Source organism: Scyliorhinus torazame, chromosome 11, assembly GCF_047496885.1.
Source record: "Scyliorhinus torazame isolate Kashiwa2021f chromosome 11, sScyTor2.1, whole genome shotgun sequence".
In the NCBI taxonomy this organism is placed as follows: domain Eukaryota; kingdom Metazoa; phylum Chordata; class Chondrichthyes; order Carcharhiniformes; family Scyliorhinidae; genus Scyliorhinus; species Scyliorhinus torazame.
Window position 1 is genome coordinate 59300325 of NC_092717.1, and position 24924 is coordinate 59325248.

General features: G+C 45.5%; 1 protein-coding gene across 34 annotated transcripts in view; it reads right to left on the bottom strand.

Moving 5' to 3' along the window:
- The window catches only part of lrrfip2 (leucine rich repeat (in FLII) interacting protein 2), a 299977-nt gene that overhangs the window by 128329 nt on the left and 146724 nt on the right, over positions 1–24924 (bottom strand). For 20 of the 34 annotated variants that reach the window (XM_072467326.1, XM_072467350.1, XM_072467348.1 and 17 more), the window contains one exon: positions 22918–23031. The exons of the other annotated variants lie outside the window; for them this stretch is intronic. In XM_072467326.1, the coding sequence (XP_072323427.1) occupies positions 22918–23031 (114 nt within the window). The remainder of the gene's footprint in view (positions 1–22917; positions 23032–24924) is intronic. 34 annotated transcript variants of the gene reach the window in all.

The window sequence follows — 24924 nt, forward strand, 5'->3', positions numbered from 1 at the left end:
TGCCATACCAGGCTGTGATGCAGCCCGATAGGTTGCTTTATATGGTGCATCTGTAAAAGTTGGTAAGGGTTAATGTGGACATGCCAAATTTCCTTAGTTTCCTGAGGAAGTATAGGCGCTGTTGTGCTTTCTTGGCCGACGTGGGTGGACCAGGACAGATTTTTGGAGATGTGCACCCCTAGGAATTTGAAACTGCTAATCATCTCCACCTCGGCCCCGTTGATGCTGACAGGGGTGTGTACAGTACTTTGCTTCCTGAAGTCAATGACCAGCTCTTTAGTTTTGCTGGCATTGAGGTAGAGATTGTTGTCGCTACACCACTCCACTAGGTTCTCTATCTCCCGCCTGGATTCTGACTCGTCGTTATTCGAGATCCGGCCGACTATGGTCGTATCGTCAGCAAACTTGTAGATGGAGTTGGGACCAAGTTTTGCCATGCAGTCGTGAGTGTACAGGAGTAGAGTAGGGGGCTAAGTACGCAGCCTTGCGGGGCACCCGTGTTGAGGACTTTTGTGGAGGTGTTGTTGTTGTTCATTCTTACTGATTGTGGTCTGTTGGTCAGAAAATCGATTATCCAGTTGCACAGTGGGGAGCCAAGTCCTAGGTTTTGGAGCTTTGATATGAGCTTGGCTGGGATTATGGTGTTGAAGGCGGAGCTGTAGTCAATAAATAGGATGTAGGAGTCCTTGTTTTCGAGATGCTCTAGGGATGAATGTAGGGCCAGGGAAATGGCGTCTGATGTGGACCTGTTGCAGCAGTATGCGAATTGCAGTGGATCAAGGCGTTCTGAGAGTATGGAGGTGATGCGCTTCATGATCAACCTCTCGAGCACTTCATTATGACTGAAGTCAGGGCCACTGGACGGTAGTCATTGAGGCATGTTGCCTGGTTCTTCTTTGGTACCGGTATGATGGTGGTCTTCTTGAAGCAGGTGGGGACCTCGGAGTGGAGTAGGGACAGGTTAAAGATGTCTGCGAATACCTCTGCCAGCTGGTCCACGCAGGCTCTGAGTGCACGACCAGGGATCCCGTCCGGGCCTGTCGCCTTCCGAGGGTTCACTTTCAGGAAGGCCAATCTGACTTCGGAAGATGTGATGGTGGGTATGGGTGAATTATGGGCTGCTGGGGCACTCGCCAGCGGATTGTTGGTTACCTGCTCGAACCGAGCATAGAATGCATTGAGTTCATCGGGGAGGGGTGCGCTGCTGCCAGAGATACTTCGCTTTGTAGCCCGTTATGTTGTTTAGTCCTTGCCACAACCGCCGAGAGTCTGTGACTCTAGCGGGTTTGATATTCTCTCTTGGCATCTCGGATAGCTTTGCGGAGGTCATACCTGGATTTCTTGTATAGGTCAGGATCGTCTGTCTTGAACGCCTCAGATCTGTCCTTCAGTAGGGAGTCAATCTCGCGATTGAGCCATGGTTTCCGGTTGGGAACGTACGTACTGCTTTCTTTGGCACACAGTCGTCCACACATTTGCTGATGAAGTCTGTGACGGTGGTGGCAAACTCATTTAAGTTGGTCGCTGAGTTCTTAAATATGGACCAGTCCACTGTCTCTAATCAGTCACATAAGAGCTCTTCTGTCTCCTCGGACCAGCACTGCACAACCTTCTTAGCTGGATTCTCCCGCTTGAGTTTCTGCTTATATGCTGGGAGAAGGAGCACCGTCTTATGGTCTGATTTTCCAAAGTGCGGTCGGGGGGTGAAACGGTAGGCGCCCTTGATTTTTGAGTAGCAGTGGTCAAGAGTGTTGTCACCCCTGGTTGGACAGGAGATGTGCTGGTGGAATTTTTGCAGTACACTCTTGAGGTTGGCCTTGTTGAAGTTTCCGGCCACGATGAACAAGGCCTCCGGGTGTTCTGTTTCGTAGTAGTTTATAACGTTGTATAGTTCGTCCAGCGCCTTCCTCACTTCTGCCTGGGGTGGGATGTAGACCGCTGTGATAATGGCTGAAGTGAACTCACGTGGAAGATAATATGGGCGGCACTTCACGGTCAGATATTCCAGGTCTGGGGAGCAGTAGATCGCCAGGGTCGCCACATCCAAGCACCAGGAGGGGTTGATGAGGAGGCACACCCCTCCACCCTTCGCTTTGCCTGATGATGCCGTGCAGTCCGCCCGGTGAATTGAGAAGCCTTCAGGTTGTATGGCACAGTCCGGTGAGGCGGGGGTGAGCCATGTCTCTGTGAAACAGAGCACACAGCAGTCTCTTACTTCCCTCTGAGAGGTAAGTCTGGCGTTAAGTTCATCCAGCTTGTTATCGATCGCATGGACGTTTGCCAGGAGTATGCTGGGAGAGGGGTCTTGAAACCACGTTGCTTCAGTCTACCTTGCAGACCGCCGCGTTTTTCTCGCTTCCTCGGTCGGCGGCTACTGCTGGATGATCCTGGGATCCGATGGCAGATGTCAGCTCTTGTGGAAGGTAGGTGGTCGCGTCTGGCGGGGTCCAGGGCGCTGGTGGGGACCAGAGCGCTGTTTACGTATCTGGGGTTGTGTCTGCCAGGGTCCCCGGCATTGGTTGAGGTAGAGGTGTTGCTAGGGGGGCATGTTTGCGATCTGAATGGGTCCTGGCGTTCTGCGGGCGTGGGAATACCTTGCAGCGCGTTTGGGTCCTCGCGCGGGGTCTCCGCCGTTTTGGGGGTCCTGGGTCGTGGGCAGGGGCTTCCTGAGGCAGGTTGGGCTGGGTCCCGTGGTCTGTTCCCTCCCTGGGCGCTCCTGGGGTCGGATCTTGAAGTAGGCCCTGTCGGACCTCCATGTGGATTTTTTTTCTTCCATTACCAGGTAGGTCGGTGAGAGGCTGGCAGCAATACAAAGTGCGAGAATGAGGGAACTGGATGTTTGGTACAAATCCCAATTGCCACGGATTGGTGCTAGCTGGGTGTTGGGGTATGGTGAATTGAGTCAAGCGGGGCTGAAAAAATGGCGGGTAGGAAACGTCACATGACGTTGCATTCACTGACCTTGACCAATTGAGTGAGGTCATTAAACTTCTTGTGGCTTGCTGGCAGGTCCTTCAGTCCAGCCTCTGGTAATAGATCTCGCTGGCCATCTGCTCCCAATTCCTTCTGCGGGTGATTCCTGTGTCTGTCCAAGTCCTTGTAGTACAACAGTATCTTTCTTCCTGTACACCTCCACTACTAAAGCCTCCAGGGCTGCATCCATGATTCTGGAGCACCCTCTCCCTGTGCCCTCCTACTCCAACTTACTTGCTTAGAAGTGCATCAATAGTATTTAGCAGTTGCCTTCTATAATGCTGTGCAACTTCCCTTTAAAAAGGGCAGCCTGCATTTAAAAACCTATTCTTTTGCGTGCTATCAGAACAATGCTGCTAAGCTCCAAGTGAGCTCAGAAGTAGTAAGATGGAACCATGAGATCCAACACTTCCATGAAAACATAAACTAGGAGTAGGCCATTCGGCTCTTCGAGCATGGTCCACCATTCAATATGATTATGGCAGATCCTCGAGCTCAATGTCATATTCCTGCTTTCCCCCACACCCCTTGATGCCATTAAAATCTAAACATTTATCTGTCACTTTCTTGAATGCATTCAGTGACTTGGCTTTCTGCAGCAGGGAATTCCACAGGTTCATTACCCATGAATGAAGAAGCTTTTCCTCATCTCAGTCCTAAATGGTCTACCCTGTATCCTGAGGCTGTGTTCCCTGGTCTAGAGTCCCCAACCATGTAAAACATCCTCCCTGCATCTAGTCTGTCCAGCCCTGTTAGATATTTACACATTTCAATGAGATTTCCGTTCATCCTACTAAACTTGCATGAATACAGGCCCAGTCAAACCAATCTCTCCTCTTTGGACAGTATGGCTAATGACAGTATTAGCTTATTGAACCTCCACTGCACTCCCTCTATGACAAGTATATCCTTTCTTAGGTAGGGAGACCAAAACTGCACGCAATACTCCAGATGTGTTCTCACCAAGATCCTCTAAAACTGCAGCAAGACATCCCTACTTCTGAACTCAAGTCCTCTTGCAATGAAGACTAACATATCATTTGCCTGCCTAATTGTTTGCGGCATCTGCCTCTCCACTTTTATTGACTGATGTACAAGGACGCTCAGATCCCTTTGTACATTCACACTTCCCAATATATCATTGAAATAATATTCTTCCTTTCTGTGTTTCAAGTATGCAACTTCACATTTCATCACGTTGTACTACATCTGGCATGTGTTGCCCACTCATGCAACTTGTGAAAATCACCTTGAAGCCTCCTTGCACCCTCCTCACCACTCACAATTTAGCCCAGTTTTGTCTTGTCAGCAAACTTGGAAATGTTACATTTGGTTCCCTCATCCTGATAATTTATATGCCTCATGAACAGCTGGGTCCCAAGCACCGATCTCTGCGGTACCCCACAAGTCACTGTCTGCCACTCGGAAAAATGCCCTTCTATTCCCACTCTCTGTTTCTTGACTGTCAACCAATTCTCGATCCATGCCAAAACATTACCCCCATTTGCTTTAATTTTGCCCACTCACCTTTTGAGAGGGATCTTATCAACAGCCTTCTGAAAGTCCTAATACACCACATCCACTGGTTCTCCCTCATCTATCCTACTAGTTACATACTAAATAAACTCCAATTGACTTGTCAAGCATGATTTGCCTTTCATGAACCCATGTTGGCTTTGTCTAATCCCATAAATACTTCCCAAATGTTCAGTGGTCAGGTCTTTTAAAATCGACTCCAGTGTTCTTGGCGAGGGTTTAGAGAATCCCAAAGTGTATCATGGAGTTCACCTGACCCACAACTTTTAATAGATTGTGGTATGGGGAGCACACGGCTCACTCTACAGGTATGGTATACCAGAAAATGGACCAGTGGTTTTGAAAACAAAACAATGTTTATTCTATGAACTCAAGTTAACCTTTTTAAAACAAACAGTGAGTATCTTAGTAACCAGTAAATCAAATACACCCCCAAAGAATACAACACTAAGTAATCTGTATGCTGTTCTTTTAACATCCAAAAGACTTAACAAACCTCCAAAGAGGAGCACATCAGGGTTTATATTCAAGACTGAAAACATTTATACTTCTTCTGAATTCACCAAATGATCTATAGGTAGTTATTGGATGGCAGAGATCAACAGCAGTGCAGCTCAGACACACCCAAGCTTTTTCTCAAACTGAAACTAAAAAAGCAGAAGTAGAGCTCAGCTCCACCCACACTCTGACATCACTCCAGTAACATGAGCAGCTCCATTTCTTAAAGGTACATTTCTTAAACACTCATTTCTTAAAGGGTACTCTCACATGACACCTCTCTCCCTCCCCCCCCCCCAGAAAAAAAAACCATCAACTTCAAGATGGTTTTATTTTTCACCTTTGCGCTATCCTTTAAGAAATGCACACAGTAAATATAGTTGTTCGTTTAACAAAACAACATACGCAAACAGGTATAATAATGAAGTCAATTTTTTCTGTTCTTCTTCCTCCAACTGAAATCCTTCATGATTGACAGTCTCGTTGAACAGGAAGGTCTCTGCACGATCCGTCCAATTCTCTAAGCATCAGCAGTTCCCTTTAAAGTCAGATACTTTAGTTCAATCTGATCATAGAGTCCCTTGTAATTCTCCAACACATGCGCATTGATTATCACAGTTTTCAGGCAGTCAAATGCCTGTTGAAAGCCCGCTGACATCACTCCAGTAACATGAGCAGCTCCATTTCTTAAAGGTACATTTCTGAAAGGGTACTCTCACATGACACTAGCATCTTCCCCATTACTGATGTCAGGCTAACTGATCTGTAATTCTCCCATTTCTCCCTCCCTCCTTTTATAAACAGTGGGATTACATTTGCCATCCTTCAATCTGTAGGAATTTCACCACAGTCCATATAATTTTGGAAGGTGACCATCAAAGTATCCAATATTTCCAGAGCCACTTCCTTTAATATTCTGGGATGTAGAATATCAGGTCCTGGTGGTTTGTCAGCCTTCAAGCCCATTAATTTCCTCAGAAGCATTTTCTTACTAATAATGATTTCCTTTAATCCCTCTATCTCACTAGACCCTTGGTTCCTTAACATTTCATAGAAACCTGTACAGTGCAGAAAGAGGCCATTTGGACCATTGGGTCTGCACCGACTCTCTGAAAGAGTACTTCACCCAAGCTCATTCCCCCGCCCTATCCCATGAAGCCCTTATTCTAACTGACACATCTTTTTGGACACTAAGTGGCAATTTAGCATAGCCAATCCACCTAACGTGCACATCTTTGGATTGTGGGAGGAAACCAGAGCACCCAGAAGAAACTCAACCAGAGCACCTCGAAGAAACTCACGCAGACACAGGGAGATTGTGTAAACTCCACACAGTGACCCAAGCCCATATCGACCAAATCACCGAATTTCGGAAGTGTGTACTAACCTGCATGCATACTAACAGGGATATAAGGTAAACTCATTAGATTGTGTCAAAACTATCGAGGGAATTGTGAATGGGAAAATACCTTAGGCCATACCCGCAGTTCAAATCGCCGCCTTATTCCCCTGTCCCAAATTAAAGGTAGCGAAAGGGAAGTTAAAAGTAGAGCAATAGAGATTAGAGGAAATAAAAGAGATATTAGATGCAATGGCCACAAAAGCGATGGAACGTTTAATGAACCCACAGGAACCCGAGGTCGCAGCAACCAACAGAGCAGAGCAGTGCCCCATATGGGAGGAAGAGTTGAGGAAGTATTTAAAGGGGAAAGGATGGCCCCTTTGGTCCGATTTTTGTTCAAATGAAGAGTCAGGTCCAGGAAGCATAGGACAAATTTGGTGGGACAACCTAGCCGAGGTGCATAAGAAAAATGCAGCAAATGTGAGAAAGCCGATGGCAATAGTGTCCTGTTTGGCACCGTTGCGAGGCACAGAGGAGTTTGTGAGGACGCTCCGCAGGCAGCTAGTTGAGAAAGACGAGAAGAATGAGGGAAACAATAGTGAAAGTGAAAAGATTATTGAGCAACTCCGGGATCAGTTGGCAGCTAAAGATAGAAAGATGGCTGCTGTCAAATGGGCACACCAATCTTGTTTAGTTCACCTTAGCTGCTTTCAGACCCAGTACGATAAAGCCTACCAAGGTACATAGCGTGCAGTCTTGGTAAAAGAGACAGAACAGCAGAACGAGTCAATGCGCGGATTTAAAGACAGCTTTACGAGCGCTCCATAGCTCCACTGCAGAACAATGACAGAGCACAGTAGACCACGCGAAATGTAGACAACAAATAGAGAAGTTGCAGTCACTGCTTTCAGTGCAAAATGGATTTAGGTACACTTTTGGACAGGATTTAGATGAGGAAGGTGCCCCCAATTGGCAAGAACTAAATGAAACCGCCCAGAGATATGTGGAGGACACAGAAAATCACAATAGAGCCCCCCTTGCCCCGAAAAGGAAAGCACCCGCACCACTGACTGCACAGCCAGCACACACCCCCATGAATCCAGTCACCATACAGCGCAAGTCATCGGATCGGGAGGAGCCCGATTGCGTTTACACTACCTCATTACCCATCACCCAATTGTAAGCTGCCTGCGCTAAAATTGATCCATTTGAACCCACCGCAGACCCGCATAATTTCTTTGAGAGAGTACGCCAGCAAAAGGTTATGTACGGTCTAGACAAAAGGGAGGAAGTTAAACTTATAGTAATGAGCCTTGACCAGTCCGTCAGCTCAGCTTTGCCAGAACCCCAGAATGTAGGAGGAGGAACCCTACAGGAGATGAAAACGGCCATTTTAGATGCGATCGGGTACAACAAGGGAGGCCCAGTAGAAGGTTTAAACCGCTGTTGGCAAAAGGGAGAGCATCCGACCGTATTTGCAGGTCGCCTTTGAATCCATTTTAAGACAGTATTTGGGGATTTGAACCGCGCACACTTAAATGAGGACGACACCACTGAATGGGCATGCACTTTAGTCTCCCACGCCACAGAAGCAGGTCAAAAACTTGTGAAAAATGAAAATGAAATGAAAATCGCTTATTGTCACAATAGGCCTCAAATGAAGTTACTGTGAAAAGACCCTAGTCGCCACATTCCGCCGCCTGTTCGGGGAGGCTGGTACGGGAATTGAACCGTGCTGCTGGCCTGCCTTGGTCTGCTTTCAAAGCCAGCGATTTAGCCCTGTTCTAAACCAGCACCGGCCTGTGTGAATTACGACCCCGCAGACCACACTCACAATGAAGTGTGGGTATTAAGAGACTCTCCGGAGCTTGGGAACAATCCCTACACAGGAAGGCAGATCAGGAACAGATAGAAGCAAATATGCACCCAGTTAGAACTAACCAGGACCCAGCATGGATAAATGAGGGTAGACATGAAGGACAACACCCCAGAGCACAAGCACCACGAGGTTGCTATAATTGTGGACACATGGGACATTACGCCCGCGAATGCCGACAAAACCCCCCGACAAAACGCCACCAACAACCAGGCCCCCCACCTAGGAACAATGTTAGGCCCATACATAGTGTTAGCGCCCGTTCAGATAATTCAGCAATCAACACCACACATTGACGGTGTTCAGACTCCCCAACTTGGGTCTGCGACACTCTGGGACAAATCAGGCAGCTCAGTAGTCACAGGCACATTCCGGGGACATCCAGTAGAATTTCTTTGGGACACAGGAGGGACCCGCACCACTTTAAACTCCTTCACAATGTTCCAGCGTGACAAATGACCCACTACAGACACCATCACCCTCAGTGGATTTACCGGACACGTACAGCAGGGATACATCACAGCCCCGTAGATATTCAGATGGGAACCATAAGCACCAGACACCCCGTTGTTTTAGTCGACTTGCTTCAAACAGCCGAGCACATTCTAGGAATCGATTTTATGAGCTCCCACAACCTTTCCTTTGATCCCGTGAATAGATGTGTAAGGAAAAATGGCCAAAACAGCGAGAGCCCCCGCTACGCTACACACACAGTAGGGGACTATGAACATCGGATTTGCTCAGTAAGAGACTATTGATTTGATCCGCAAAGAATTAGTACAGACCAGACAATTAGAGAGGTCCTCAGAAAACATAAAGCTTCCTTCGCCCAACACAAACACGATAGTGGGAAGATCCCAGGAATGGTCACAATTTCAGGTCCCGATCCTCAGCCACAGAAGCAATACGGTTTCCCACAGCAAGCTGAGGGTGAGATTTCAAAAGTCATCAATAGCTTATTAGATCAAGGAGTAATTCGGCCGGTAGCCTCAACAAATAATGCCCCAATTTGGCCCGTGAAAAAACCCGATGGTTCTTGGCGACTGACCATCGACTATCGAGAATTTAACAAGGTCACCCCTTTAACAACCCAACCGTTGCCACGAGTCCCGAGACCATGCTCAAGCAGGGAGTACAGGCAAAGTACTTCATAGTGCTGGACATCAGTAATGGCTTTTGGTCCATCCCGCTAGACAAGACCTGTCAATATAAGTTCACGTTCACATTTCAAGGGCAGTAGTATACGTGGACATGCCGCCCGCGAGGATTCCACAACTCCCCCTCCATTTTCCACCAACAATTGGCCAACGGACTTTCCAAATTTTCCCGCCCAGAATGCCTTATACAGTGAGTGGACGACTTACTTCTACAGATGGACACAAAGGAAGAGCATGTAAAGCTTCTTTCAGAATTACTATGTCTTTTGCAATCCATTGGATGCAAGGTCAACCCAAAAAAAGCCCAGATCTTAAAAGAAAAGGTCCTTTATTTAGGCACCATTATTAGCCACGGGAAGAGAGAGATCGAACAGAAGCGAATTGAGTCAATTGTTAAATTGCCCCTGCTCCACAATATCGCTGCACTCCAGTCATTCTTAGGATTAGTTGGATATTGTAGGAACCATATGGGTGGTTTTGCCACAAAAGCAGCCCCACTCTCAGAGCTCCTTAAAAAGAACGCCCCATGGGAATGGCTTCCTCAGCACACAGGCACCATCGATTAATTAAAACGTGCCCTAGGCACAGCCCTCGCTTTGCAAGTTCCAGACTCACACTCTCCATATGCCATAGAAGTAGCAACCAGCGACCGAACCCTATCAGCAGTACTCCTACAGGAAAGACATGACCGTAGCCTATGCCTCACGAATTTTGGATCCCGTAGAGCAAGGATTTACAGCCTGCGAACGGAACTTGCTCGCAGTCTTTTGGGCAGTACAGTAATTTGCATACATCACAGGCCTTAACCCAGTAACGATTTTAACCGAGCACACCCCAACGCAGCTAACATTAGATGGTAGGTTAAAGGACGGTTCAATCAGCCAGATCAGAGCAGCTCGCTTTAAACTGTTGTTACAAGGAAGGGACATTAGAGTCAAACGTACAATGACCCACACATTTCTAGCAGATAACCTTCAGTATGCAGGGACCCCACGAGTGTCAGATCATAGCAGCCCAACACAACACAGGACCCTTTATTCCGAAGTCATTACACACACGAGCAGGCAGTAAAACGCATAATCCACACACCATAGACAACGGTTTAAAGATTTATGTAGATGGTTCCTCCACGATAGAAAATGGAAAGAGAATAACTGGTTGTGGAATTTATGTAGAAGACGCACAGGGACGCGCATTAGAAGAAATATCTTTAAAATTGCCCGGCCATCTAGGATCACAAGCAGAACTAGCAGCCATAGCATATGAAGTGCAGCACCCTGATTCTTTCCAACCCAGCAGACATACATTATTTTTGTGTGCAATATCTTGACAGAATTTCTGCCCCTGTGGGAATCTCAGGGATTCGTATCCGCTGATGGTAAACCCATACCCTCAGCCCGATTGTTGAAACACATTCTTAGGACAGCTAAAGAACATAAGAACTAGGAGCAGGAGTAGGCCATCTGGCCCCTCGAGCCTGCTCTACCATTCAATGAGATCATGGCTGATCTTTTGTGGACTCAGCTCCACTTTCCGGCCCGAACACCATAACCCTTAATCCCTTTATTCTTCAAAAAACTATCTATCTTTATCTTAAAAACATTTAATGAAGGAGCCTCGACTGCTTCACTGGGCAAGGAATTCCATAGATTCACAACCCTTTGGGTGAAGAAGTTACTCCTAAACTCAGTCCTAAATCTACTTCCCCTTATTTTGAGGCTATGCCCCCTAGTTCTGCTTTCACCAGCCAGTGGAAACAACCTGCCCGCATCTATCCTATCTATTCCCTTCATAATCTTATATGTTTCTATAAGATCCCCCCTCATCCTTCTAAATTCCAACGAGTTCAGTCCCAGTCTACTCAACCTCTCCTCGTAATCCAACCCCTTCAGCTCTGGGATTAACCTAGTGAATATCCTCTGCACACTCTCCAGTGCCAGTACGTCCTTTCTCAAGTAAGGAGACCAAAACTGAACACAATACTCCAGGTGTGGCCTCACTAACACCTTATACAATTGCAGCAGAACCTCCCTAGTCTTCAACTCCATCCCTCTAGCAATGAAGGACAAAATTCCATTTGCCTTCTTAATCACCTGTTGCACCTGAAAACCAACTTTTTGCGACTCATGCACTAGCACACCTAGGTCTCTCTGCACAGCAGCATGTTTTAATATTTTATCATTTAAATAATAATCCCTTTTGCTGTTATTCCTACCAAAATGGATAACCTCACATTTGTCAACATTGTATTCCATCTGCCAGACCCTAGCCCATCCACTTAGCCTATCCAAATCCCTCTGCAGACTTCCAGTATCCTCTGCACTTTTTGCTTTACCACTTATCTTAGTGTCGTCTGCAAACTTGGACACATTGCCCTTGGTCCCCAACTCCAAATCATCTATGTAAATTGTGAACAGTTGTGGGCCCAACACTGATCCCTGAGGGACACCGCTAGCTACTGATTGCCAACCAGAGAAACACCCATTAATCCCCACTCTTTGCTTTCTATTAATTAACCAATCCTCTATCCATGCTACTACTTTCCCCTTAATGCCATGCATCTTTATCTTAATGGCTTTTGTAAAGACTGCACGTACGGTATAAAAATGGGAAGCAATCATTGTTCCTCCCCACCCAGTAATGTAAAGGCAGAAGCCTTAGCTAAGTCAAGATCACGCCACTGTCACTTTTGGCAACCCCCCGAAAGTGAACCGATACACGCAGTCCAGGTTTCTCAGACCAATATAGAGGATCTATCCCAGGCCCAAAAGGCAGACGACACTCTCAAACAGGTTTTAGACGGTAACTTCCCAGCCCCCTACGACAAATGCAAGGACTCACTGACGGTACAGGACGGTATAGTTTTGAAAAATTGAATTTATGTGGTCCCCACCCAGGACAGAAACCAGATAATTTACCAGTTTCATGACGGACACGGACATCAGGGGATAGACAATACCATTGCCTATTTAAGACTTTGTGCTGGTGGCCCGATTTAAAATCCGATGTAACACATTATGTTGAGAATTGTTTAATCTGTGCACAGAACAATGAAAAGGTACTCCAAGAAAGGACAATTGAGACAAACCCGACAAGTCACAGACAATATTAAAGTAGCACAGCTCGCTGCAGCTTTCCGACTAGGCACTAAAAGGAAGCAGAGTAAAGCCTGCTTTGACAAAACCATCCACCCCATAGAGTACACAGTCGGTCAGCAAGTAACGGTTTCCCTTTACAATCCCAGTTCTTTCCTCTCCCCAAAATTTGCAGGACCGTACTCCAATTTGGACAAAGTAAGCCCCTCTGTGTACAAGATAACGTACCCAAACGGTAAAACTGGCTGGTTCCACAGCAACCAGCTCAAACTCCATGGAACCCAATGTAGCCACTCCCACCACATCTCCCTAGCAATAGCAGACGATTCCGCCCCGCCCATCGACAACCTAGTCCGACCCTCCCGCAGCCCTGTCCACGCCCACAGACCCGATCTTGTCTCCGCTCACAGGTACGACCTTCCATCTTGAGCTTGACTCCGACGACAGCGGCAGCCTCTCCGAATTGACCACGATCACTGACCACTAGTACAACCTCCCCGGCCCCAGTCACTCCAGCCCCCGGTACCACGACCAAGATATGTTTGGCCCCCTACACCCCCTTCCACAGCCAGAGCCACCACCACCGCCCAACAACAGTAACTTGCCCTTCACTGCCACCGCCCCTATGCCTCATGACAAACGAACCCCTTTTTAGCACCGCAACAACTCTTGTAGACTGGTTAGACATAATGATTCGGATTCGACGATGGCCCACGCGGCCACGGCACAAAAACGGCAGACACAAGTCTGCCAACCAGGAGATGGTGATGATTCAGATTCTGACTCTGGTTATGGTAATCCTTTTACAACGCTTTTTGATACAGAACCCTGAGGTGTCCAGATGATGAGAAAAAGACGCCGCATAAGAATTGCGGTGTCCTACTTTCTGATGGAGCCTGCCCGCCTTTTTATTTTCCTTCTTTCTTTCTTCTTGTTACATGGTTTTAATTAATGTCGGCCTGACACCCAATTTCTTGATAGTCATAGTTACTCTTCCGACGCGATTTGCTGACCAATGGCTGTTAAAGGAACAATTGTTCAATCTCACATGTTACAAATTCTTTCCGCTCGTTTAGGTCACCCAGGTAGGGAATAACGGCACTAATCCCCGCCCTGCCCGAGGACCCCAAATGCATCCGGTCAGTTAAGCTCGGGTAGTGGAGCAATGGCACTGATCACCACCCTACCCGGGGATTCCACCCATTCTTGCCCTGCATTGGCCCACACGCACCTCATGTTCCCGTCACTTTGAGTACTCTGGAATGGTTCTTTACACTTTGCACTGTCTTTGGCAGGTCTTAGTTTTCCCTTCTCTGCTCTTTCATTGTGTTTAAAGAATGCCCTTGGCCACAGTCTATACCTTCCCTTTACCTTCCGCGACCCTCTGGTCGTTCCCCACTTGCTATTTACACGTTTGACACACTTGGTTGCCACATATGCTGCTACATGCGAATTACCTCTGGACCCTGGGACGACAAAACTCTACAAAACTGGCCACCCTAAAATTCGGCTAGTTAAGATGAGCTTCAGCCATCACTGGTTGCAGTAAAGGAAAGACTGGATGGAGAAATTGTCCGCCCACTCCCCGCATCGACCACCAGCTGCGAGAATCTCTGCACTTACAAAGACATTTTTTTTTTGGCAATGTCTCTCAAAATGTTATTTCAAAAAAAAAAATGAGGGAGTCACACATGGTGTCGATTCTAATGGGTAATTGAAGTTAAGGAGAGAAAGACAAATAAACGAGATATTAACATATTATGCTTGCACACCAGGAATATACGGAAAACGGAAGACAGAAGACAAGATGAAGAGAGGACTGATGACCTACATTGTGATCATCGCAATGGACTCCTACAACTGTACGCGTTACAAGTCTCTGTACCACACACCACACCAGCCCCGAACACCATCATACAACATGACACCCCTAGCCCGGACACCACCACACAGAGATAGACACTGAAACCCCCACTTGGTGCGAAAACATTGCCAAATGGTACCCCCTTTCATACACAGTAGAGGCCCTTCTGGTAATTGCAATAATCTGCAGTGTCATCCAGACACTTAGACTCCGCAAATGGCAAAAAAGAGCCTCCCGCTCCCCGATTATATACACTCCGAGCCCCCTTCTTTGGAATTCACCCAACTCAACAAACACTGTAATCGCTGATAAAAATAAAGACTGTATACCTCTCTAACTTTGATAGATTAAGTAGGAATGTGATGCTGCTGTTTTGAAATCTTGTATTGTACATAAGTTCTTTTTGATATTTGCCAGCAGCATGAGAGTAGCTTAAATAGTGTTAGTTAGATATTCAATTGTGCAGAACAGTGAAATGTTTTATAGTGACCCATTAGAAATTATGAATGTATGATGTGTCAATAAAAATGTCAGGTAAATGCTCCAAAAACATAGGACAGAGTAGTGTAGAATCTGTCCTTGACCAAGGGTAACTGGCACACCAGGGATGGATAAGCGATCAACAGTGTGATCCACCACGCTTCGCGTTCAGGATCAAGAGGACGGGATGCAGCCATCTCAGATGGTCACCTGCAAAGGACCATGGGAATTATGGCCAACCTAGGACTCAGACAGACTCGGAGCTTGTGTGTGTATTTGCAACCCAGATAGCTAGACGCGATCGAATCCCCCGCTCGTTTGTATTCTAATGGCCCGTTTCCCCAGAACAAAGAACTGTACTCAGGTAACCGATACAGATACAGACTAATCGGCGCCACTCCCTTTACTCAGCGAGCCCAAACAGCCAAGCTCAATAACCGCTAAGGACTTGCCCAGCCATCAAGGCACCCCCTCCTTTATTGGCCAAAATCATAGGCAGTGATCGAAGCCTGTCGAATTATTGGGTCCAAGTTAAGGACCCCCCCAAAGAGCGCAAAATCCCAGAGGGATAAGAAGAGACAGCCATGTGCTCGGTCTCTCTTGGATCAGGCCTATGCCAACCCAAGTGCAGCATAACGACCAAACAGACAAGTTCAAGACCAACGCTTGCGACCAGACGGATGAGCCCAGCAGAAACAGAGCCACTTCTTCCACCCAGCCACGCAAGATCCGGACAAAGGCCTTGTCCATCTGCATAGAGCCGGTTGCCCTGAAGTTAAGTATAGGTTATTGTAGTTGTTAGGTGCAGTTTAACTTGTAGCGTTTTGTGTTGCATGTCGAAGTAATCCTTGTGTGTAAATAAACCATCTTTGAACTTGAACTGACTAACTGGTTGTGTGGTTCTTTGATCGATATCCGGTAAAGCCGTGTGGTGGTATCATTTGGTACCTGGCAGAGGGTGGTGGGTGCTTGGAACGCATTGCCGGCGGAGGTGGTAGAGGCGAGCACGATAGCGTCATTTAAGATGTATCTAGACAGATACATGACTGGGCAGGGAGCAGAGGAATACAGATCCTTAGAAAATAGGTGACGGTTTTAGATAGAGAATCTGGATCGGTGCAGGCTTGGAGGGCTGAAGGGCCTGCTCCGGTGCTGTAATTTTTCTTTGTTCTTTGACTCTGAAGAGCATCATTATAATTGGCAACATTATTGCCGACTCCGGTGCCGATTGGCAACGGTGCCCTCTTTTATGAAGTCAGAACCAAAGTATGGGTTCAATTCTTCTGCCATTTTTTTGTTTCCCCATTATAATTTCCCGAGCTTTCGACTGCAAGGGGCATACATTTGTCTTTATTAATCTTTTTCAAATACATATTTATAGAAATTTCTATGTTCACTGCAATTTTACCTTCATACTTTAATTTCCTTCTCTTGATAAATATTTTGTCTGCTTTTGAGAAATTCTAAAATTCTCCCAATACTGCTGCTTTTTCTGGTAATTTTGGAAGTCTCCTCTGTGAGCCAGCTTTCCTCTTTTATTTTTGGAAGGAATAATAGTTGTAATTTATGCACACCTTCTTTAAATATGAACCATTGCCTATCCACCGTCAACCTCTTCAGTAGGTTCCCCAATCTATCGCGTTGGGGCCGTCCACCTCTTCGCCAGCTCAGCGCCAATGACCTGATATATCCGCACTGTGTGCCCTTTCCAGTGGATATTCCGGATCCTCTTCACCCACTTGCAGACCCGCTCCTTCCATTGGTAGTTATGAAAATGGTTAATCATCGCCTGCGGCAACTCATTTTGCCTTGGCTTTTGACTGAGTGCTCGGTGAGTTCTGTCCAATTCTGGAAGAGCGAACACCTCATCCCCACCCACCATCCGAGAAACATCTCCGAAAACATCTCGGGCCCTCCAATCCCTCTGCCAGCCCCACCAACATGAGGTTTAACCTCCTTGACCTGTTCTGCACCTTCATCCTCATGCGTTTATTGTTATCTGTCAACATCAGCAACTCAGCCTCCAACGAGGCAAGACGATCCTCGTGGTGCGACAAGGCCTCTTCCTCACCCTTCGAAGTCTCACCCTGCACCTTAATCACATTCGAGGCGTTCACCAACTGTTCCCAAATCGGGCCCAAAGCCTCCTCGACAGTGGTCTAAAGGATTCTTTTATCATCTTGCCCTGCCACTCAAACTGCCGATCCATTTGTTTGCTGAATTTCTCCAGCTCCTGCGCCATCACTACAGCCAATATATCCAAAATTATGGCCGCAGTGGCCATCTTCCCTCCTTCACCTTCCTTTGATGGGCTACCCTGCTGATCTTTCTTCGAGTTGGGCTTCTTTGACAACGTTTTCGACATGACTCCATCGAGGAACAATTCTCTCACCAACACTGGGCGTGTGGTTAACAAAATCCCCCGAAAAGACAGGTAAAAGAGATCAAAACTAAAGACCCAGCCGTGCATCTTGCTCTTAAATGACGTCACTGAAAGTCCCCACTCTCCATCTCAATGAAGAATTCCTGCATATTATGGTCACTCTTCTCCAAGGGACCTTGCACAAAGGATCATAAATTAATCCTTTCTCATTCCACAAGTAAATGAGATGGCAGCACCAAATTTTCAAGATACGTGACACTTATGGAAACACAGCATGGAAAATTGAATTGTAACCTGTGCCGCCAAAAATAGGACGAACTAATATTTAATTCTGATGTCTAGTTTGCGCTGTTGTCTCAGTCTGTATATAAAAAGCAAATGATGTTTACCTCAAACATTCCTGAGCATTCTATAACTTACATCATATTCCAAATGCTTCAATGCTTCCTTGGTACATAGGCGCAGATTTGCTTGCCATATTTGGGGTCTGCAAGTGCTGGGTGAACCCATAAAGCCTTCGTTCAACTGAGATGTGCCTGGATCCTGAAGCAGTTGGCACCAGATTCACTGCAAATTGGTTTTGTACTGGTCACACGGGGGGGGGGGGGGGGGAGGAAGACCTGGCAGCCCTAAATCTTCATTCCTACTTTTTCTTTCAACATCCAAAAACTTAGAATAAGCATTTAGTCATTTGAAATGTCAAAATTGTAAGAACTGATAACTGGCAAAACAGCTTTAAAAGCTTCAGTAAAAGCAGCAAATGTTGAACTTCAAACAACACTGCAACACCGTACAAAGGCATGTTAACAAATTAGGAACAACGATGGCCTTTTGTACAAATTTTGCTTAGTGTGACAGTTACAGTTGATGCTGGTAACATTAAACCACAGCGAATGAATCAACTTTAGGAATAACCTTTTGCACAAATTCAGCCAACATGCATACATTAAATCGCATACATTAAATCCAGCCTGTAAACATATAATTTAACACAACTGGTTCACTAATGTACCTCAAGGAAGTAAATAGCCATCCCTACTCTGGCCTCAAGATGACTCTAGAACCACAATAAGGTAGTTGGCTCTTCACTACCCTCTGAAATAGTCCAGCAAAGCTCTCCATTGTATCAATCTACTACAAGGAAGTGGAGTAAGGATAAAATCTGACAGCATCAAACTAGGCACTGGAAACAACAAAGGCACATCATGTCCAGCCAATTCTGCCAAGTTCTCCCCATTAAAATCTGGGGATGAGTGCCAAAATGTAGAGAGCTATCTCACAGTCTAGCACAGCAACATACTTTTCAAGAGTCATACTTTTCAAATCTTACCTTACAGACAAAATTCCAGATCCTCCATCACCATCCCTGGATATGTCCTGTCCCACCTACAGGACAGACCCACCAGAGGTGGGTATGCAGGAGTATACAGTCTCCCTCATTACTACAACATCCGAGTTATTGTTTCTTGCGCTATCACCTTGAATAACTGCAGTCCATGTGATATAGATGCACCCACATTGCTATTCAAGAGGAAGTGCCAGGACTTTGATCCAGTTACAGTGAAAGCATGGTGATATAGTTCAAAGTTGGAAGTATGTATTCCTGTACACAGGGGTTTACAGTCAGGAGGGAGTGGCCCTGGGACTCCTCAATATTGACTCTGGACCCATGAACCGAATGGCATCAGGTCACAGGTAAGGATGCCTCTTGGTGATAATCAACAGCCACCCTACCTTAGCTGTGTATGAATGACATTGATTCACCATTGGAAGAAACACCAAGGGTATCAAAAGGTACAGTACACACTCTGGGCGGAGGACTCGTTTCTGGCTCAGGAACAGCACTACTGGCCGAGCTGGCCAAGTCCAACAGAACGCTCCCTATCTGCCTGGATGTTTGTAGCTCCAGCAACCCTCGAGAAGCTCAACACCATCCAAAATAATGCAGTCCACCTGATTAGCACCCTATCCACCATCTTAAAGACTCCCTCCCTCCAAACAACCGCACACAGTGGCAGCAGCGTGTGCTATCTGCAAGAAGTACTGCAGTAACTTTTCAAGGCTCCTTTGAAACTCACGATCCCTACCACCTATAACAACAAGGGCAGCAGATGCATGGGAAAACCACCAACTGCAAGTCGCACTTGCAACTTTGAACTGTATCACCATGCTTTCACTGTAACTGGATCAAAATTGTTGTGAATAGCAAATGTGGGTGCATCTACATCACATGGATTGCAGTTGTTCAAGGTGGCAATGCAAGAAACAAAATGACTCGGATATTGTAGTAATGAGGGTGAAATTGTCAGTATTTGCCATAATCATCCCTCTGAAACAGACTGCAAATCGGGTTTGCGCAAATGCAGATGAACTCAGAAATCCAAAGTTGATGTCAATGATTCTATATTTCTTCAATAGGGTGTGTTGCTGAAGTCTCACTGGACTTCAATCACACAGAAATCACTGAACTGACATGAAAATGCATTCTTGCACATAGTTTTGCTGTATAAACACTTGAAAAAAATTAGACTTTGTTGAAGGAGATACAAGATTTTTAATGACATACAAAGTTCACAATTACCGCTGAACAGTCTAACCAGACCTAAAAACTTATTTCAAGTTTGAGAAGTAAAAATTTCTGAGCCATGCTAAAAGATTTTAGCCTTTAATTTATTTTTCAAGTTTCTAATATTGCAATAGCTCAATCCCGTGTGCATATCCCACTCAATCTTGTCACGCTTGGTAGCATGTTATTGAAACGTTGAAACATTCAGTATATTTTACTTTGTGGCTTGCAGACTGAGAATACATCAATACAATCAGCTGTTAACCTGTTTGATGACATAACTGTAGTCAGGCAACTTGCGATTCTCTTAACATACAGCCAAATTAAAACTGATGTTGACAGAAGGTCAATTTGTATGCCAGAGATTGTGAACTTTTGGCAGGTTCTAGGTCAGCCATGAGAACATAAGAACATAAGAACTAGGAGCAGGAGTAGGCCATCTGGCCCCTCGAGCCTGCTCCGCCATTCAATGAGGTACTGAGTGCCTGAGCTTCGCCACTGACCATGGAATCCAGCGGGGGAAGCATTTTATATCATGACGCCAATTCACACTAATAAATTCACAGATTACCGGGTTAATGATCATAATCTTCCTCACAAACCAGATCTCTACAGAGTTCTCATTCCACTCAGCACAGAAGGAATATTTAATTGCTTTGTTGCTGTACAAGTTTTCTTCCACCAGTGTTGATTTACAACTCACCACTTTATCAGCGATGTAGTATCATATCCAAAACTCTATATCAGCAAGGTTCTGGGGGAATTTACAGTTACAAAAATAACAAAAGTACACATAGTTTTGAACTCCACAATGAAAACACAAATCAGCATAAATAATACAGAAGTGCAGAATGTTGAAGAACAATTTCCTTCCCAACACCTATTCCAGCAACAAAACAATTTTAATTCGACCTTCACACTATAGGCCACTTCAGTTCCCATGTCTCCTTCATCGCTAATGAAATTGGAGTCCATGTATGAGCTTTATGATCTTAAATGCTCTCTTATTCAGCCAGCCCATCTTCACAACTTAGAAGTTATTCAGAATAGGACAGCTCATTTGCACACATCTCCAAATTCCTACCAAATTCCACTGGCTCCCCACATGTTGAATTAACTTTAAGACCGTTTTGTGCAAACTTGTCAACGCACAGCCCATGGGCCGTATTGAAGCCCCCAAAGCCCTCTGGACTCGGCCCAGCAAACATGTTGAACATTCAACTGATTTATCTTTGAGAAGTGCCATAAATCTGCTCGCCCAATCACAGGCTGGGAACCTATCAGCAGCAAATGCAGGGAGAAACCAAGCTGTGATTGGACAAGCAGCAAATAGTGAGCAGAAAGATTTTGAAGGCAAGTCCCAGGGCCTGGAGTGGGAGATTGCGGGCAAGAGGGCACATGTGCAAGGAGAGTGTGTGCATCAGTGTGTGTGTGTGTGTGTGTCTGGTTCACTCTCAGGGTTCTCATTCACCCTCAACCCAGACACTAACATGCACTCGCACCCACCCTGAGGTTGAGAGTGAGCTAGACATGCACAAACTCACCCTCTCATAATCCGAGGGTCATCTTCAATACAAATTTTTTCTTAAATGGTCAATTCATTGCTTTAACATTGGTTTTTTTTTGCTTTGCAAGTTGTTTCTCTTCAAACTTCAGCCTCTTTTTGAAATTCACCATTAGTGATGTGCCAAACTTGATCATGCTGAAATTTGCTCAAATTTGAGTGAGAAAGAAATGAAATGTAGCCCCCATGTGGAAAGTTTGGACAATTCTGCTTTATGGTCTCATGCCACTTGAGCCCACATATAGGTGTCACCAAGAAAGGTATATTCCTCATTTTCATTTCAACAGCAGCAGCCAGGCTTTCAGTCATTGCACCTATTCCCATGGGAACTCCCCACTACATATTGACCTTCGAAGTAAAACCTTCTGCCCAAAACATCAATCTGACTTTTCTCTTTTCCCATGCCAATGGGCTGTTTTTCAAAACACTCCTAAGGCCAACAAAAAAAGCCAACATCTGATGTCCCATTTTCACATTTTATTTTGTTATATTTCAGTGGTATCACAAGAACTTAAATAATACTTTAAATTATGGAACTGATAGGTCATACTAAGGGACCCCAAAACCATAAGCTTTCAATATGTAACTGCTAACAAGGATTCTTAAAAGCAATGAGCTTGAAAATGCTGTAAGATCTTTAGCACATAAAAATAAAACAATACTTATTTAAATGTGAGCGAACACTAAAGTAGCAGAGATCAACTTACAGAAAACCAAGAGCCAGGTAAATATAAAATTAATATACAGAATTGAATCTGTGTGGAATTGAAGAATGGACTAAGAATACTGTTAGACAACGAAGGAAAGATTGGTGCTAGCAAATTGATATGGTATTTAAGGTGCCAGAAAACGCAGATTATACACAGAAAAGCATTATTAGGATTTAAAGGATCAACGATAGAACAGAACCAAACATCAAATCAGGAAATCCGCAACCATCCTGTTTCATATATACACCCGTTGAGTCTCATTACGTCAAGCCAGTGCAGTAAAATGAAATCACGAACTGTGAACACAAGAAACAGCCTTAATGCTTCCTATGTCTGCCCTCAAACTAAAACCACCTGTGATGGACAGTCTGACTTGCCAGTCTAGCTTGAAGAGTTAATGAAATTACAAACCTGGCTTCAACCTTTGAAAGACGGAGGATGGAAAGCGAATATAAAAAGTAAGCATGCGAACAGGTCACAGAATTTCCACATAAAACAATGTAGCCTCCCTATGCTCAATATTTAAAGATCTCTTAAGCATGCACACACAGTTTTCTCCTAAAGTCTTTCTGCAGTACATTAAATAAACAAAGTAACACAAGATGTCAATACTAAAGTTAATATATATTTTTTAAAACTAAGTTAACATGCAGTTTTAAAATCATTGCAATGTCACAATTGTGGTCTTCCACAAGTCCAAAAGTTCAGTACTTCACAGAGCTCAGTACAGTAAATTCAAATGTGGATACATGCAAGATATTAGATAACAATGTTACCAGAGACCACTCACTAAATTATAAAACTTCACATAGGATGACCACATCTAGAAAATTAATTGCAAACCAATTGCACAGTGCAGATGTGCTCACTCACACTAAAGAGGTCAGGGACAGTAATGTCATCCAAGTCCGAAACCATACTTCCCCTGCGGTTTGAACGGCTAAAATAGTCAGCTATTGATCCATTGTGATCAGAAAAATCAGAGGACTGCAGAGAAAAAGAAAAATTAAACACAATAAAAAATAGAGGATACAGAACATTCTAAAACGAAGGAACTGGACATATTTAAATCACATGGTAATTTGAGGTGTTGCCAGTGATATTTGGAGGTACAAGTAACACAAAGCACGTTGACCTACAAGACAGCAACTCAAGATGAGCTTGAAAAAGGGAACAGCATTTCTGATGAGTTCTGATGAAAAGGTTTTTGACCTGAAACTTTGTTTCTTTCTCCAAAGGTGCTGCCAGACCTGCTGAGAATATCCAGCATCTTGTTTTTATTCCAGCATGACACATGCTGCATTGACGCCCCAAGAGGCCAAAAGTAAATGCTGGACACCTGATTTACCTAAAGTCGGTTTTAGTCTTCTATTTTAGGTATCTTGGACAACTAACCAATGTAGCATGTGGCATATACCTGGCACACAGGGTGGAATTTAATGGAAACATTTCTAAGTTCATTTGTGGTGTGTTTTCCGGAGAGTTCCCCACCGCTATCCAATGACACTTAGTCACTTGTTAGGCCCTGGGGCGTTTCTCACCAGTTTAGGCCACATTTAGAATATTTTTCAGCACTGGGGAGCTGAACTCAGATCGGGCTGCCATTTTGAAAAGGTGGCCCGATCTCTAAGTGAGCTTGTGGGTCCCCATCCATGGGCACTGTCACCAGCCACACACATGGGCACTACCCCGCCACCACGTGAGGACACCCCACTATAGGGTTCCTGTGCCCCCCCCTCTTCAGGCCCCCCAAGCCCCCTTAAAACAGCCCCCCCCGGTCACACCCCAACCTCCAAAGCCCCCTACTTATCTGCCCTACACATCCTCACCCTTCAATTACCCCTCTCCACCCTCCTTTCATGGACATGGCATCCCCCCATGGCCCTCACCCTTGGCAGTGCCACCCTGGCACTGCTCCTCCAGCTTAGCAGTGACAAGGTGCCAGTTGGGTAGTGACAAGTTGCCCATTCCAAGGGGAGGGTCGCGGGCCATCCCTGACAACCCAGGGGCTCCGCTGGCCCTGGAGGCACCCCGGGTGCCGCTCCACCTGGTTCACATTTTTCTGGACCAGTACTGATTGGTGCCCGGCTACAGCCTTCCTGGGGAGGCCGGTAGATCCCGGATAGGCCTTAAGTAGGTTTAAGACCTACTTTAGCGAGTGCTATTTGGTCCTCCACCTTTTTGGTGGAGTTCCAATTCTGATGCCTTGCGGGACTTGGGAATGTACCATGAGGCACAAAGGCTGCCGGAAGCCCGTGGGAGGCTTCACCTGAGATCTACTGCCCGCGTTGTGCTCTCACTCGAGCGCAACTTGGCCACTGAATCGCGCCCAAAATGTGCATGCACAGTTCCTCCCACATTGCTTACTTACTGTACCCAATTTTTTTTTTCTTTTCCAATTAAGGGGCAATTATCGTACCCAATCCACCTAACCTGCACATCTTTGGGTTGTGGGGATGAAACCCACGCAAACACGGGGAGAATGTGCAAACTCCAGACGGACAGTGACCCAGGGTTGGGATTCAAACCTGGGTCCTCAGCGCTGTAGGCAGCAGTGCTGCCCTAACCACATTGCTTCCTTAAGTGCCTGCTCATCGCCTAAGAATTAGCAGGTGTGTGATTCAATTTCTAAGCTACTGTGTCTTTGAATAAAATGTTAAACTGAGGCTCCATCTGCCCTCTCGGGTGGATGTAAAAGATGCCATTGCATCAAATTAATAACAGTAATAGAGTTCTCCTGGTCAACAATTATCCCTCAACAAGACCTTGAAAACAGATTATTTGATCACCTAGTTCACTTGTTTGTGGGACTTGCTATGTACAAATTAGGTGCATTTTCTACATGACAACTGTGACTATGTTTCAAAGTAGTTAACTGGT